Genomic DNA, 16,927 nt, shown 5'->3' on the forward strand with positions numbered 1-16,927 from the left:
GCCAGCTGGGCCCTCAGCCTCAGCAGAGTTGCAGCACCTATTCTCCAGTTCGTTGGACTTACTCAGGTCAGCTAACAGGGAGGTGAAGATGGTCAACCACCACAACAGGGAACTGAGAGTGCCTACAACTGCAAGCAGGAGAATCATATCCATCAACCACGTGGGATTTAAACCCCCTCTTGAAACAGAGGTGGAGTGGATATCACCATCTTAGGGTCCACAGGATAGAGGAATAAAATATGGATTAGAGTGGACATACTAGTATTCTAGTAAAGAACTATGGTGACTCTAGCAATGGAAGAATTGTATCATTGATGTGGAGACAGTGGCCTCGGTAGTTGCTGAGGGCAGGGAAAGGGAAGAAGAGATGTGATGTGGGAGTGTTTTGGGGACTTGGACTTGTCCTAAAGGATATTGCAGGGACAGATGCTGGACATTATGTATCCTGCCATAACCCACTGAATGGACTGGGGGAGAGTGTAAACTACAATGTAAACTATAATCCATGTGGTGCAGCACTGCTCCAAAATGTATTCACCAAATGCAATGAATGTGCCACAATGATGAAAGAGCTTGATGTTGGAGGAGTGGGGAGGGGGTGGGTGTAAAATATGATATTACATTATATTTTTTAATGTAATATTTTTTGTGATCTATGTATCTTAAAGACAAAAAAAATTAAAAAAATACGAACATGGGTGATATTGCATATGTAAGACTGTTTTTACAAAATATAAATACAAATATACCAGAGAGAAGGAAACAGAATAGCAGCTATGTACAGCAAGGGAAGCAGAGAGATGGAGAGGTGAGGAGTTTTGTTTGTTTATTATCATTACTATTGGAATAATGAAAATGGTCTAGCAATGATTAAAGTGATGAATGCGCACACACACACACACAAAATGCCCACAAATTTTTCATGATCTTTCCCTGAAGAGGTGGCCCTAATTCCCTGGGACATGAGCCAGACTTAGTGACTTGATTCTAACAAACAGAATAAAGTGTAAGTGCTGGTGTGTGACTTTGCAGAGCAGGTCTCCAAAAGGCACTGCGGCTTCCTCTTTGCTCTATCTCTTGGACTATTTTGGGAGGAAGCTAGCTACCACGTCACCAGGACACTCATGTACCCTATAAAGAGGTCCACATGGTAAGGTACTGAGGCCTTCTGCCAACATTCCTGTGACTGAGCCATCTTGGAAGCAGATCTTCTATTTCATCAAGCCTTCAGATGCCAGCATCTTGAGTGCAACCTATACAAACCAGAGCCACCCAGCTGAACGATTCCCCATCTTGATACCCAGAAAGTATAAGATAATCTCTTTATACTACTATGTTTTGGTAACATTTGTTACTCAGCTCTAGATAACTAATATGGTAACTTTCCTAGTTTTCAACATAGAGGATTTTCATTTCAATGACAATCCAGGAGGAAGAAGTGCCAGTGCTCATGTAATCTTGTAATCTAATTTACAAGCCAGGTCTTCTTTGAAACCTGTATATGTATGTCGGGGGAGGATATAGTGTTTCTTCTAGTTTCTCTAAAGGCCCAGACTGACATAGTATAGTACACTGATCTCATAAAGAAGCATTTGTATCATAGTGATTCCTGTTTGTATTAATTTCCAGCCAAGACTATTGAATAATTCAGCAATAGCTTTTGAAATAATGTCTTTGTCTCAAAATCCCTATTCCAAATAATCTTGATTTCTTTTTTTAATTCATCTTTTACACAGTTAAATTCTAAGTCAACTTCTGTTCAGACAGGAAAAGACATATTATTATGAAAGCACAGCATTACAAACTGAAATAGAATTGTTTCTCATGCAAATACACTTACTAGCCCAGGTACATGAGTTTGGCATCTATTTATTTAGATGGGTTTTTCGGATAGAAATTTCAAAAAGTAAAAAACAAATCCCATTTTCCTCAACATGGAGAAAAATAATTCTTCCCAAGTTAACTTATAGGGTTAGAGCAATTCCAATCAAAAACCTATAGAAAAATTTTTGAGACGTTTACAAAGTCTGCCTAGAAAAATAACATCAGCCAAGAAAACTATGGAATCACAATGAAAGGAAACTGGTCCACCCAGCCACTAAAATAAAGTGAGAAATTGTAGTTAAAATAACATGGTACTGAGGCTAGAATAAAAAATTCTATATGGGCAAGAATGTAAAGATGACATCACAATTTACTAAAGAAACAACTTATTTCAAATAATATGGAGTCAATTAAAACATTTTTTTTTTCAGGAGGTACCGGTGATTGAACCCATGACCTTGATACATGGGAAGCAAGTACTCAACCACTAAGCTACATCTTCTCCCCAATGACAGTTGGTTTCTTCATTTGTTTGTTTCTAGGAGGTACCAGTGATTGAAGCTGGGACCTCATACATGGGAAGCAGGTGCTCAACTACTTGAGCTACTTCTACTCCTCATGGGCCAATTAATTTTTAAGTTATTGTGTCAGGGGATAGGAGGCTCTTTTTTTCATACTATATAGCCAAATTATTCCAGATAAATCAAAACAAAGTTATTTCCATATAGCCCATTTCCCTTTATTATTTTTCTGCCTTATAGTTTCTATTAGTTAAAAATTATTTTGGCAGTCTTCCCTTTACATTCTATTAGTCAACTGGTTGACACATGAACAATAAATAATATTGCTCTGGGATTCAAATAACTTGTAGAGAATCTGTCAACAAATGGAAAGTGTAAGCATATTCTCTCTCATGAAAAATCCATTTAATGAAATATTTGGTATTTTTAAATCATCTACTTTATACATGTTTCGAAAAGTTCTATTTTGTTAAGTTTATCCATCATCATAAATGTGGTTTTGGAACTGATATACCCAACCACTGTAGTCTGAAAGGCTGTTAGTCAACATGTTGAACCCATTAACATCTAAATATTTGCCAACCATAAAAGGTTTCTATGCTTTTTTGGGGGGTATACTTTATATTTCTCATTTTAAGGTACTAGGTGAATATTTATTCCATGCTTAGTCAAGGGACTGCTGAAAGGAACACTTAACATTTTTGAATTTACAAAGTATCTTTATATATGGTAGTAGGCAGAATGGCCCTTCCATTCTGGAACCTGTGCATGCTAGGTTCCATGACAAAAGGTTAGGACCTTAGGAGAGTGAGACTGTGTTACAATAGGTCAGTCCCCACTATTTAAGTGTGCCCTTAAGCAGATAACTTTCTCCAGCTGGAGGAGGAAGAGAGGTGGCAAAAGGGAAGGTCAAAGATAATCAAAGTATAAGAAGGGCTCAATGTTTCACTCCTGGTTTGAAGATGAAGGAGGGAGAGGAAGAGGAATGCAGGTGGCTTTAAGCAGCTGAAAGAGGCTCCCAGCTGACAGCCAAAGAAGATGTCAATGGGACCTCAGCTCTACCACTGCAAGAAACTTTAATTCTAACAGGCTGAATGACTGTGGAGGTGAATTTGCCTCCAGATATGAACCCAAGGTGGCCAACACCTTGATTTCACCTTTGTGAGATCCAGAACACAAAACCAGACTAGCTCACCCGTACTTCTGATCTACAGAACTGTGAGATAATAAATTCTTGTCCCTTTTCATTAGCTAGACTCATGGATCACTGTTTCTATTTTATGTCAAGTATGGAAGTAGCACTGGCCCCAAAATTAAAACTAGTTACTATTAACTAGTTAATCTATATTAAAATTTAGCAACTGACAGTGTTTTAGAAAGATTATCTTCCAAGGAATGACTTGGGATTCAACTTCAAGAAATAAAGATAAAAAATATTCCCTCAGTCTAATTCTAGTGTTTGAAATAGAAGAAATGTGATCAGATGATTTTTTCATGTCATTTAACTATTGGCACCTCTCCTTTAAAAAAAACACAAAAACTACCTAGTCAAAATCCAATTAACTCAGTAAATATTTACAGAAGACTTCTAGTGACCAGTCCCGTTCTATACACTGGTGATAGACTGATGCTTTTAAGGAACTTACAGTCTAGTGGGATGCACAGAATTTTAATACAATTGAGACATGGAAAAAACGCAACTAGGGCACAGAAGTTCACCCAAGTCTGATGAACACAGGCTTAGTCACGGCCAGAAGGAATAGGAGGATGCAGCTGGTTAGCGGTAGAACAGCACATTCCACACAGAAGGACCAGCGTATTTACAGATTTTGAGGTCTGAATTAATTTAATCCTGTTGAGATAACTAAAACATTTCATTGTGTAAGCATAAAGTGTGTATGTAGGGGTGGGATGGAAGTGGGGGATTGGTGGGAGATGTGCTTTAAATAGTCAGGTGGGGACCACGTCATAAAGGGCATTATACTTTATCTTATCCTATAGGTGAACTTTAGGTAGAGATTGGCACAACCATTTGTTTCAGAAAGACTACTTTGATAACACAATGGAAGATGATTGAAATCAAGTAATACCAAAGATTACTCCAGAAATTACTGGAAATACCACTAATATCAGAAACTAGTAAGAGGGATATTATACTATATAAACAGATGAGAAACCAAACTTGAGATCAACAGTGGAGATGGGGAGAGGGAATTGATTTAAATAAAATTTAGAAAGTAAAATACATGACAAACATCATCAGTTCCCATTTAACTGCCATTCCCAAATCCCAGCTTCCCTACAACCCATCATAAAGACTAGGAAAGCCAGACAGTCACTCAACTTCATCAGTCACATGTGACCCAATTCTGGATAATTTCTTAGGGGTGGGAAAAAGGGTGACTCTGGGAAAGCTTTTCCTTTGTTATAAAGGTAAGAGGTGCATGTAGAGAAAGCCCCTCCCCTCCTCTGTCTTTCTCACATTCTGCTGAATGAGGAGACAATGTCTGGTGCTAGTGGCAGCCATTTTGCCACTGTCAGGGGCACTCCAAAGCCAAAAGGCAACTCAACGAGGATGGCAGAGTAGGATGGAAAATCTTGGGTCTTTAATGACATGGTTGAGCTGCTGAACCAACTTAGAGACTGTCTACCTGTGGACTTTAATTATCCTTCCAGTTTAAGCCATGGACTGTCAAGCTGTCTTGTTACTTTCAGACAGACTCAACCAAATGGAAACAAACGGACAAGGCCTGGCGACTGACTGTGAAGGGTTTTCAATAAGGAGAAATTCAGGTTTACTCCCAGGTTTCTGGATTGGGAAACTGAGTAGAAGAAACAAGACAGAACTACAACAAAAGAGGTTGGTAGGGATGTGAGGTGGGGAAAGGAGGGAAGGGTAGAAGAACGTTTGTTCCTGGGCATGTTGATTTAGAGATTAAAGAATCCTTAAGGTGAAGGGGTTCAGTATATTTAAACGTATGAGTCCAGAACTCAGCCCAAAACTCTGAATATTCCATCTACAAATATATGGGAAGTCAGATTGTCCACACCAGTATGACCTCATGCTCTCTTGCAGGAGTTTAATGAAAATCTATTGAAGGGGCCTAGGAAGTATATCTTTTCCATTCTTTTAAGACTGAAGAGAGACAGATGTATTTTAAAACAGGAAGAGTTTTGTTTATGGAAGGAATCTACAAACACTATCACACTAGCACATATTTTTATTTTAAAAAATTCATTAGCAGGCAAAGTAATCTGAAAAGCACAAATCTGGATCTACTAACAATGAAGACCTTCACACTAGTCTTGTGCTAAAGTGACTACACCAGATTTGTCCCAGTAACTGAAACTAATCTGAAGCACCTGCTTTGCTATATATGCCGGTACATCAGAAATACATGAACAATCTCATTCCCAAGACTCAGAAAATAACTTAGGACATGTTTTCTTAAGCGGTAGATTACCCCTGAAGTGCACAGAGGGACAGAATCACTGAGAAGGCAGCAGGCAGTATTTTAGCAGCACGATGCATGAGTAGGTAGCCCTGTGAGGATCACACTATGAGAATTAAGTTAATACAGGTAAACCCGATAAAATTACTTTCATATATGTAGCAGAATTACAGAAGGACAGAAATGACCAGCAGCCACCCAACCTATTGGGTAGGAAAAACACAGTCAGAGTTGGTATAGGTGACAGTCTGAAAAAGAGGTACAATGACACACAGCAAGAAGATCCTATAAAGTGATCCTAACTGCAAACCAAAGGTTGATTTTCATGTTTACAAAGTCTGGACGAGATGGCAGATGTACACCTACACAGATGACAGCAATTCTCATCAAAGGAACCTAGGATGAATGGGAAGTACTGTCAAAGATGAAAGGAAATTACCCTTGGCATCAAGCAAAAAAATGTTTCAGAAAGTGACTTTAGAAACATGAGTATAACAAACAAAAATGGAGAACTAAGCCATGGGTCTTAATTCTAAAACCTAACTCTCATCACACTGTTCCCCTCCATGAAAACTTTCTGGCAGTCCTCCACTCAAGTCCCATCTCATGAAGTTCTAATCCCTTTCAGTGTGGTATTTCACATGAACACTCTAGTTATGTGGATCAGCTGCTATTTCCCAAATCCAACCTGCATTTTTCTACTCCTGCCATTTTGCTTAGCTGTTTGTTCTCTGCCCGTGGAGATCCTACCAATCAAAGTTTCACTCCTTAACATCTTTCCAGCATTTCCTGAGCCTACAACCACACATAGCTTCCTCTCTGGCATCCTTTTCTTTTATTGAAATCATTCTATCCTGTCTTGAATTGCTGTTACTATTTTTGTACCTCCCCATAATATACTAAATTCCTTAATGAAGAAAGGGTAATAAACCTATCTTTGTGGTTGATAATAGAATCAAAATTAAAATCATTACAGGTTGCTGAATTAGTGACAAGCAGACCAAAAACCCTTAAAAAAAAAATACAAGGACAAGTTTATTAGAGGTATAACAATTCAACTATTTACCATTCTGATAAACATTCATGGGTCCTCCTTTGATAGGAAAAAGCAACACAAAATACAATAAAAGTGAATTGTTCAGTAGACAAGATCTTCAGACTGTTCTAAAAATTCTGGATCTTTTTTTTTAATTCTCTGGGCAAGTCATTTACCCTTTTCTTTGCCTGCTTTCTCTGTAACTTCTCAGGAATAAGATCTTTGTTCATTAAATAATATTTTTAACATCATTCAACACATTCCTTCCTTTAAAAAAAACTAGTTTGAGTATCAATCATCTCTAGGCTTTTTATGTTTACCACAACTAGCAATTTTTCTGATTTCGTAGAATGTCTAAGATCTAAAGAAGCCAAAAAAGGGAGGCCGTTGCATACTCCTAACTTAGACTGGGGCTTAAAAATCTAGAAGAAAAGGCACACTGTGCTCTCAAGAGTGGAATATATGCTGGGGCATGGTTTGTCTTCATGAATAAAAAAGAAGCTATATTCAGATCAAACTGGGAGGCTTAGGGGATGCACAGAAACAGTCAAAAGTTTCAATCTAGAGATTTCTTAAACTAGTGACATAAGCCAAAGACTTCACAAAATGCCATGCTTTTCTGGGATCTCCACTTTGAGCCTTCTTTTCTGTGAAGTTTTCTATCAAGCTTCCCTTTCCTCAATGCATCAGAAAACAGCTCCCTCCTGTAACCTCCACTCAGGTCGCGGCAGTTCCAACGCCTTCCAGACAGGATTCCCAGATCCGGCACGGGAATCCCTTTCCACCCACCACGGAAAACTATACATTTAGAAACTTCCTAATCAACCCAAAGCAAACAAATAAACCCAAGCAGGCGCCGAGCTGCCACAGTCGTTCTTCGGGCGCCTTTTCTGGGAGCATTTCCACGCACCCTGAAGGTAAGCCAGTCCTGGACTCGATCCCGAGTGCCTGCAGTACGCCTAGGTGGGTGACATAACAGACGAGCTCTCCTCCCTTTCCTGTTACCGCGTCATCTACCTGTTGCATCACCTGGAAAGTGGTCGTCGGCATCTAGGAAAGGAGCACCACCGTGACCTCTGCGAGAACTCGGCGGGGCTCAAGTCCGGACAAGTGTCAGCCTCGTTCGTTTTCGCGAGCTCGCCGAGGGGGCGAGGGGGGCTTGGCTTCTGGTCACCTTGGAAAGGGCTGCGGAGCGGGCATCGCCGAGCTGTGACTTTGTGGACTTAGGGGGGCTTGGGAGTTTTTGGAAGACTTGGGCAGCAAGAGGCGCGCGGCGCGGCCGAAGCAATCGCGGCGGGGGGCCGTGGGAGACCCGGGAGCGGGGGCCCCGGGGGTGGGGGGCCGGGGTGGCGGCGGCAGCTTTGCACAACCCGCCGCGCTCGTGGGCCCAGGGCGCGGGCCCAGCGCCGGGGTCGCGGGCGGGCCGAGGGCGCGGGGAGGCGCCGCCGGGCCCGGGGTGGGCCGAGCAGCCGGCCGAGGGTGCCCGAGGGCGCCGAGGTGCTCGAGGCACGGCGCCCCTCCCCCCGGCGCGGACCCCCGCCCGCGGCGGCAGCGCGGGCCGGCCGCGCGGGGCGCACTCACCATGTCGTACACGTTGAGCACCACCAGCTGGTTGGCCCCCATCCTCCTCCCGGCCGCCGCCTCGTCCTCACGCCGCTCCCCCGCGGGCGCCTGGGGGCCTGCGCCGGGCACTACGCGCACAGCCCGGCCCGCGGCGGCCGGCGCGCCAGCATGGGGCGGCGAGGCGGCGCGGGGCCGCCGACAGTGCGCTCTGCGCCGGCGGCAGCGGGCCCGCTCCCGCTCCGGCGCCTCCCCTGGGCGGCGGACACGTGGGGGAAGGCGGGGCCGCGGCGAGGGGCGGGCGCCGGGCGCCCGGGGCGGGGCCGGCCCGGCTGGGGCCCGAGCCCGCCTGCGCTCTGCTCCTCCGCAGCCGCACCTCGGGACCTAAAATGGCCGCCGCCTCTGCGCCGTCCGCCCGGCAGGCGCCGGGTCCCAGAAGGACTACAGTTCCCAGCAGGCAGTGCACACGGCCCCGCCTGCGCCCGAAGCGCGGAGGCGGAGCCTCGACAACAGAGGGCTCAGTCGCGGCGGCGTCCGCTCCCTGGACTACAGCTCCCAGCAGGCAGCGGGGCTCCCCGCGCTTCCCCGGCCTCCCTGGGAAACCTGGGCTCCCGGCATGCAGCGCTGTGGAGCTGCGGCGGGGTTCGTCGCCGCCCTTGGCGCGCGGGAATTCTCACCTTCAGCTTTTCTTTGCTGGTGCTGCTGTTTTAAATTTGTGTCTCTCTGATCGCAGTAAAGCCAACGAAATGTTGCTGGAGGATCCTACGTTTCCCAAAGCCCCCCCCACGTTGATTTTTTTCTACGAGGAAGGGTGGGAGTAGAGGAAGGCGGGTTACAGGTGGGGGATGGGGTGTAACATACCCAGGTAATCCCCAGTATGGAATTGAACGTTTTGTGGAACTCCTGCTGAGTAGGGAAGGGTACAGTACCACAGATTAGCAGCCTGTGTGCATTCATTCAGCAAATATTTGTGTCTCTACCACATGCCAGGCAGTGGTGTAGACCCTGGGAATACAATGACAAAGAGAATGGGAGACAGAAAATGTCTCTTATGTGCTTTTTAGAGAATGAAAATAGGATGAAGTGACTGAGAGTGAGTGACTTTTGATTGGCTGCATTGGGAAGGTCACTTGAGGTGAGGTTTAAGCTGAGATGGGAATAACAAAAAGCCCTGCAGTGACGGGGGCGGGGGACCCAAGTACTCCAGTCAAATGGGACAGCAAGAGTAAAAATTCTAAATCAGGAAGGAGCTTGCTGTTTTCAAGGAAGCAACCTCTGGCTGGAGCATGGCAGGTAAGGAGGAGATACTGGATGAGTTGGGCAGGTAAACAGAAGCAGATCATGTACGGCTTTTTAGTCATAGGGTTTAGATTTTAAGTGAAGTCGGGACTTCTGGGTCAGGGAGTGAAATAATTGTGTGTTTGTGTTTTAAAGAGATTACTGTGATTGCTGCGTGGAAAATGGATTTTAGATGGGTAAAGCATAGATTGCAAAAATGATCACAAATTATTTCCATCCTTTTATCCACACCTTTCATAATACCTGTCCACAGAGACTGTGCTGGCCTGTGATTTGCTTTGGCCGGTAGGGTATTAACAAACATGATGCAAGCAGAGGCTCGAAAAACACTTGCAAGTTGGGGTTTGTCCTCTGCTGATCTTGGAAATCCTGCCACCACCACGTTAACGAGTTTGGGCTAGTCTGATGGATGATGAGGGACAATGGTCAAGGCATCACTGCAGCCCATCTCATAGCCACCCAACTGCCAGATGTGTGTGAGGCTTTCCTAGACCATTCCCACCTAGCAAGCCAGCTCTGACCAGAAGAATTTTCCAACTGACACACACAATGTGAGAAATAATTGCTTTAAGGCATGGCATTTAAGGCAGCATATCACTCAGGGTCATCAGGAGACAGAAACCACACCAGTTATATTAACAAAGAGAATTTAATATAAAAAATAAGTTGGATATTGGAGGCCTAAAAGCAAAATAGGCACACTAAGGAATCAGAAGTGCCGGAAGCAGCTCGCATTCGTAAGGCTGAAGGGACCAAGAGACTGGAATTCTCAAATGTCTGCAGCTTGAAGGAGAGCCCTACTGCGCTGGAATTCAAAACCCGGAGATGGAACTCTAGCAAGCTGGTGCCGCTGAGGGGGCACAGTGAGGCTGAGCTTGGACATTTTTAAAAACTGCAAGCTAGAAATAAGCTGCTGCTGCTTGGGTGAAGACACATGCTAACAGGAGGGGGAAAAAGCAGAAAGTTCCTTCCTCCTCCTGCCTTCCAGTCTCCCTGTAGTAACCCTTCCTAGAGCTACCTCACAGGCAGCAGGGAGAAAGCAGAAATGCAGAAATGTGGTTTGCAGAGTCCCAGCCCCAGCAAATAAAGTGAAGCATAGAAAGAGGTTTGAAATTTAAAAAAATTTTTTAGGTACCGGGGATGGGGATTGAACCTGGGACCTTGTATGTGGGAAGCCAGCACCCAACCACTGAGCCACATTGGCTCCCCTGAGTTGTGTGTGTGTGTGTGTGTGTGTGTGTGTGTTTTAGGAGGCACCAAGAACCGAACCCAGGACCTCCCATGTGAGAAGCAGGTGCTGGACCACCTGAGCCACATCCACTCCCTGAAATAAAAGTTTTGATAAAACTTTTCCACAACCTGGAGACATGCCATCGAAACCATTGTGAAGGAAAATTAATTTTAAAACTTAACAGCTATCTGACGTGTAGCGATTAACTGAGGCCACCTGTCTCTTAGTTAGCTGTTGCTGTGTGCAAGATTACCCCGAAACTTTGCAGCTTTAAAAAAACACAAATATTCCACAGTTTCTGAGGGTCAGGAAGCTGGGAGCAGCTTAGCCGGGAGGTTCAGGCTCAGGGTCTCGTGGGGCTGCGGCCATGTGAAGGCTTTACTGGGGCTGGATGATCCACTTCCAAGCTCTCTCATGTAGCTGTCGGCAGAAGGCGTTAGTTTGCCACCACTTGGGCCTCTCTGTGGGGCTGCTCGTGACATGATAGCTGCTTTTCCCAGAGAGAATGATCCAAAGGAGAATGGGAGAAGGGCCGAGAAGGAAGTCACAGTATCTTGTAATCTCATCTCGGAAGTGGCATACCATCATTCTGCTGCATTTTATTGGTCACACAGACCAACTCCTGGCAGTGTGGGAGGAGACTTACACAGGGGTGTGACTCCCAGGAAGCAAGGCTTTTTGGGAGCCATCTCCAAGGCTGGCTACAGCAGATAGCTCCATAAAACTCTCACCCCACTGAGGTGGTTGCCAGAGTGAAGAATGCTGTGAATACTGCTGGCCTCAATTCTGAGGAGAAATATTGGGGAGCTCACCCTCAGTTCCACTCCTGCTGCCTCCTCCCCATCCTCTGCTAGATCACTTGTCACTGATTGGCTACAGTGACTGCCTCAGTTGTCCAGTGTCATAAAGTGGGCATGTGGACTCTTGGCAGATCTTGAAACGGTCTATTTCACATTTCAAAAGTGCCAGCTAACTGAGGTGATAATAGTTGGAAAATTCAAGGGATATTGGGGCTTTTTGTCTTAGATGTCCATTTATGAACTGGCTTTTTCAGCTCTTGGGACTTGTGCCAGGCTGTTCGTGTGACAGTGGAATAGGATTGACTCCGTCTTTCTAGCAGTGCTGGAAGTGGCCGCTCAGATAGGCATTGCCTAGTTGGAGTGGGTGATTGCTTCAGGCAAGGCATATAATTTTCCCTGACTAGGTGGTAAGGGTTCAACATAGCTAATTTATCAATCCCGTGCTTCCCTTATCTCCAAGAGAATTATTCCATATTCCAATGATCATCCTATTGGTGATTAAATTTGGGCAGGAGGTTGTCCTACTAGCCGCTTCATCCTTGGTTGGTACCTTGCAGCCCAGGGCCTCCTGCAGCATTGCAGCCCAGGCCCCGTGGCAGCCCAGACATGAGCTCAGTTTGCTACTTTGGTTATCCATATGAAAGTGTACACTCGGGGATGCAATATGATGGGCATCCCAAAGGGAGATTTTTCTCTCACACCCTTTGTTCCCTGGGCTCTACCTATGATTCTTTTTTTTTTTTTTAAGATTTTATTTCTTTCTCTCCCCCCCGCCCCCATCTGCTCTCTGTGTCCATTTGCTGTGTGCTCTTCTGTGTCTGTTTGTATTCTCATCAGGCAGCACTGGGGATCTGTGTCTCTTTTTGTTGCATCATCTTGTTGCATCAGCTCTCTGTGTATGTAGCACCACTCCTGGGTAGGCTGCGGTTTCACACGGGGCGGCTCTCCTTGCACAGGGGCCACTCCTTGAGCGGGGGGCACCCTTATGCAGGGACATCCCTGTGTGGGCTGGCACTCCTTGCACGCAGCAGCACTGCGCGTGGGCCAGCTCACCACATGAGCTGGGAGACCCCGGGTATCGAACCCTTGGACCTCCTATATGGTAGGTGGATGCTCTATCTGTTGAGCCACATCCACTTCCCCGATTCTCCTGCTGACGAACATTTATTGTTTTTCAGTTGAAGGTAGAGCCTTGCTAGTCACTGTTACTCCAGACACTGTCTCCTCTTTCCTTAAAAAAAAAAAAAAAATTCCAGCTCCTTTGGAGCACATGCCACTAGAATATATGACCACCTGCTACCCTTCCCTCCGTCCTCTGCTGAATTCCTGGTTACTCCATCTTGGCAACTTCAAAAATCAACCTAGACTACCAATTTCTCTTGACCTCCAAGTTCTTTGTCCTTTTCCCTCCCAACAGCCTTTTTCTCTATCCCATCTCTGCCCATGTTATACCCTAGACCTGACATTATTGATAATTAGACCAGTTCTAACACCTTGATACCACAAATCCCACTTGCTGACCACTGTTTCTTTACTGTCCAGCTCAACTACACTAGTGCCCATACTGTTGATGAGACTTCATCTCACTGTACTTCCCAATCCATTGAACTGGGCATTTTTCCATGCTGAATCTCCCTCTACTGTCCTTACTTCTCCTCTAACTTAGCTTAGCTGCTTTATAATATAATCATTTAATTGAATAGTCTTAACTTCCTTGCCTTTTATAATCACTTGACAAAACTCCAAATCTGTTCAGATCCAACTCCTCCATTACTCTGTGCTATACCCAAGTGGCTGATTCTAACTATGGAAAACATAACCTTTCCAACAGTCTCGCTTTAAATTAATGACCACAAATTTCATGTGTGTACTTGAACTGTCCAGAAATCCTATATTTCCTCAGTAAATTTACTTTTTATTCTCTATTCCTTTTCCCTTTATTTTCTTCTGTCTTCAAATCTCAAATAACTTGTTCTCAGCTGATGATTTCACTACTGGAAAATAGAAGTAGTGAGAACAGAACCATGTTTCAGTCTTGGTTCTCTGAGAAATAGATGCCAAGATGAGATTAAACATGCAAGGATTTTATTAGGGGAATGCCATGTGAAAGAAAATAGGAAGGGAGCTGGAGAAAGTAGAAGGCCTGTGAGACCACAATGCAAGTCTCACCTTGAGTCATGGAAATGGGGAGAGAAGATTGGGTAGAAATATCCTAGATTGCCAAGCAGTCAAAGGGAAAGTTGGCCGACAAAGGAGTCTTGCCCTTGATTGTCTGCCAGACTAGGTCACTGGCCACGAGCGGTCTGTGAAGGGTGTGGCCTCAGTGCAAATGGAGCACTGGACTTCAGAGGCAGTGGCGGGATCCCTGGGTCAGTTATGCTGCCTGTAGTAAGAGGTCTGAGAGGTGCATTCTATGACCCTTGTCCCATGCACATGTATTATACTTCTGTACATAGAGTCAGGAAGCAGCTCCTCCAGGTTCCCCAGGGCCTTTCTTCTGGAGTAGAACTCAGAAGAAGGATACAAATGGGGTGCGTTACAACCCCACTGCTGCAACAGTTCTCATCGCCTCGCTCTTCCTCTATTCATTCTAAATTTTTATCACTCTCAACTCTCCCCTCAGGACATCTTGGTGGCTTACTTGGAGGTATGATCTGAACCTTCATTTCTGGAGGGTCTGAACACTTGATGTAAATTCTCTGCTCCGGCTGCACTTGTATGTCCATTCGCAGTTACAATGGGACATGAGAGTACTGGGGGGTGCCCTAAGTGGATGAATTGTGTTCCATACTCTGGGAAGGCAATTCTTCATGGAATTTCTACATGTCTCATGACAGATGTTGCCCTTTTTAAACAGCCTTTGAAGGTAGAGATGTCTTCCTTGGGGTCAGAGGGCAGATTTGTTTCCTGATGAGGATAAGAAGAATGTCTTCTTTCAGGTCAAAGGTTGGGCACGTTTGCTAGCAGCCCCCTTGTAAAATTGGGGGTTCCTCAGCTGTGGGCATCACCTCCAGCAGGGCCTGCCTCCACCTCATCCCTATGGGACTTGGAGGCAGTGGGAACTGATGCAAACAAGAAGTCCATGCTGTCTGCTATGCTGTGAATAATAAGTTGTGACATCCTTTTGGGCTCCTTGTCTCCTTACTGGCCAAAGCTATGGAAATACGGTGAGATGACCTAGCAGCTTCCTGATTTCTAGGGACTTGTTGATGGTTTGACATGTGTATGTATTCCTGATTGTATAAAATTCCCAATTGGATCCAAGCAGCCCTGCTTCCTCCTGCTGATCAGGGTCAATTGCCCTACCCTTGTGACTTTTTCCCACCTGCTTGTGCCTGGGCAGAAGAAGTCCAAAGTGACCTTTGACAGCCATAACTTGTAGTTCCGTGGGACCCTGCCTGTGCTCTTTGTTAAGAGTGTACCCCTTTTCAGGACCAGGACCTCCAGCCCTGCAGAGCCCAGAATTGTGTGGCTAGGAAGCACAAAATCTCCCTGTGGGTCACTGGGAGTCATGGCAAGTGAGGCCACTCCTGCTCCAGCCCTCAGTTCTGGACGCACATATTCTTCCTATTGGAAGGCTCTGATTTGATAAATACACTGTGTTCCTCAAGGATTGCACCTCATCATTTCAGAGCATTTACTCTGAGCTGGTGCTTCAGATGTACCTTTAGAAGGCTGTTCCAGAGTTCTAAGAGGCTGCTGTTTCTGGATGGTATGGTATATGATAAAACTGGTGGAGCCACAGGGCTTGAGCCTGCTCCCACATACTCTTTGCTTTGCTATGCTAGGAGGGACTCCACACCTGTGGATCAGACATCCAAGCCCCCAGATAGTGAGGAAGGCTGAGAGTTTGTGGGCAGGAAAGGCAAACCCCAACTTGGAAAGTAGGTTTGTCTGTATGAGAATGATCTGCTGGCCTGTTACAGTCAACCTGCCACCAAGTGGCTGGTTGATCTCCTTAAGAAATAGTGCTATTTTGGGACTCATTGTTGGTCACTGTTGTTGGCAAGCTGGATATTTAGACACAGTGTAAGTTAGATTGACTTTGGTAAGTGGTAGGACATACATAATTTCTTTCTCTGCTACAGTGACTACTCCATTCATCAGACCTTCATACTAGTTCTGGTTTAGCTGATGATGAAGACTGGCTGATGTCAGTTGGCTGAATTATGTTGTCTACTGTTTCATGTCTATGTGGCTCTTCTGTAATGCATGTTTTTGGTGTTGGCATGTGATTTAAAAATATGCATACTTTGTGTCCAGACCCAAATATCCATCCATGTGCCTTTACCCTAGGCCTCCATGTCTTTTCAGTTCTTTTCATTCCAGGCCCCTGAGCAGATGGCCAGGCCATTGATCATTGCCTAAGAATCTCCGTGTTAAAAAAAAAAAAAAAAAAAAAAAGAATCTCCGTGTTTACTTCAGGCCACTTCTTCCTCTTTCACATAAAGTGTATTACTAGGAACACTGTTCACGGCATTGCCAATTGAGAAGGTTTTCTGACTCCATTGTATTTCAGGGCCACCCCAGGATAAGAATGCAATGCAGCCCTGATACCCTGTCAGCTTGCACCAACCTACTGAATTGATTATTCATAAACCAAACTTGAGGTTTCCCCCTTCAGCTGGCCCTCACCCATAGGGCCCTAGGTACAAGTTGATGGATGGGCACTGGTGCAACAGTGGTGACATGAGGGTCTGCTGGGCTACTTACTCATGAAGTTTGCTTGTGTCCTCTGGTGCTGCTAGGGCTCGATCCTGAATGTACCAATTCCATGTTATGATGGCCTGCTGCTGAATGGTATGATTTTATGACTTGGAGGGTTCAACAGAACTCAGCTCATAATAGGAAGTGTTGGATGCATGATCATGTGGTCCATTGTTGAGCATTCTGTCTACCAGGGCATAGTAACATGCCAAGTTCTATTTCTTCAAGGGCACATAATTCTTGCAGATGGAATGGCCTTTCTCCAGAATCCCAGTAATCTCTACTGTGCTTCTCCCACCGGAGCTTGCTACAAGCTCTAGAACACATCTTTCCCACTGACACCTCCAATGCCATAAGGCATTCTGGATCAGATGGCCCAAGTGGCAGCGCTGATTGCACCACAACTTGGACCTATGACAGAGTCCTTTCCTGCTCCAGGTCCCACAAAGCTAGTAACCTTCCATGTCATCCAGTATGTGGACCAGAGCAGTAATCCT

At 45.1% G+C, this 16,927-nt stretch overlaps 1 protein-coding gene across 1 annotated transcript in view; it reads right to left on the reverse strand.

The window, feature by feature from the left end:
* Positions 1 to 8,737, reverse strand: part of DESI2 (desumoylating isopeptidase 2) — a 54,193-nt gene extending 45,456 nt beyond the window's left edge. The window contains exon 1 of the mRNA XM_071207327.1: positions 8,415 to 8,737. Coding sequence (XP_071063428.1) covers positions 8,415 to 8,456 — 42 coding nt within the window. The 5' untranslated portion in view covers positions 8,457 to 8,737. The remainder of the gene's footprint in view (positions 1 to 8,414) is intronic.
* Positions 8,738 to 16,927: the final 8,190 nt, after the last annotated feature.

This window comes from Dasypus novemcinctus, chromosome 13, assembly GCF_030445035.2.
Source record: "Dasypus novemcinctus isolate mDasNov1 chromosome 13, mDasNov1.1.hap2, whole genome shotgun sequence".
Taxonomy (NCBI): domain Eukaryota; kingdom Metazoa; phylum Chordata; class Mammalia; order Cingulata; family Dasypodidae; genus Dasypus; species Dasypus novemcinctus.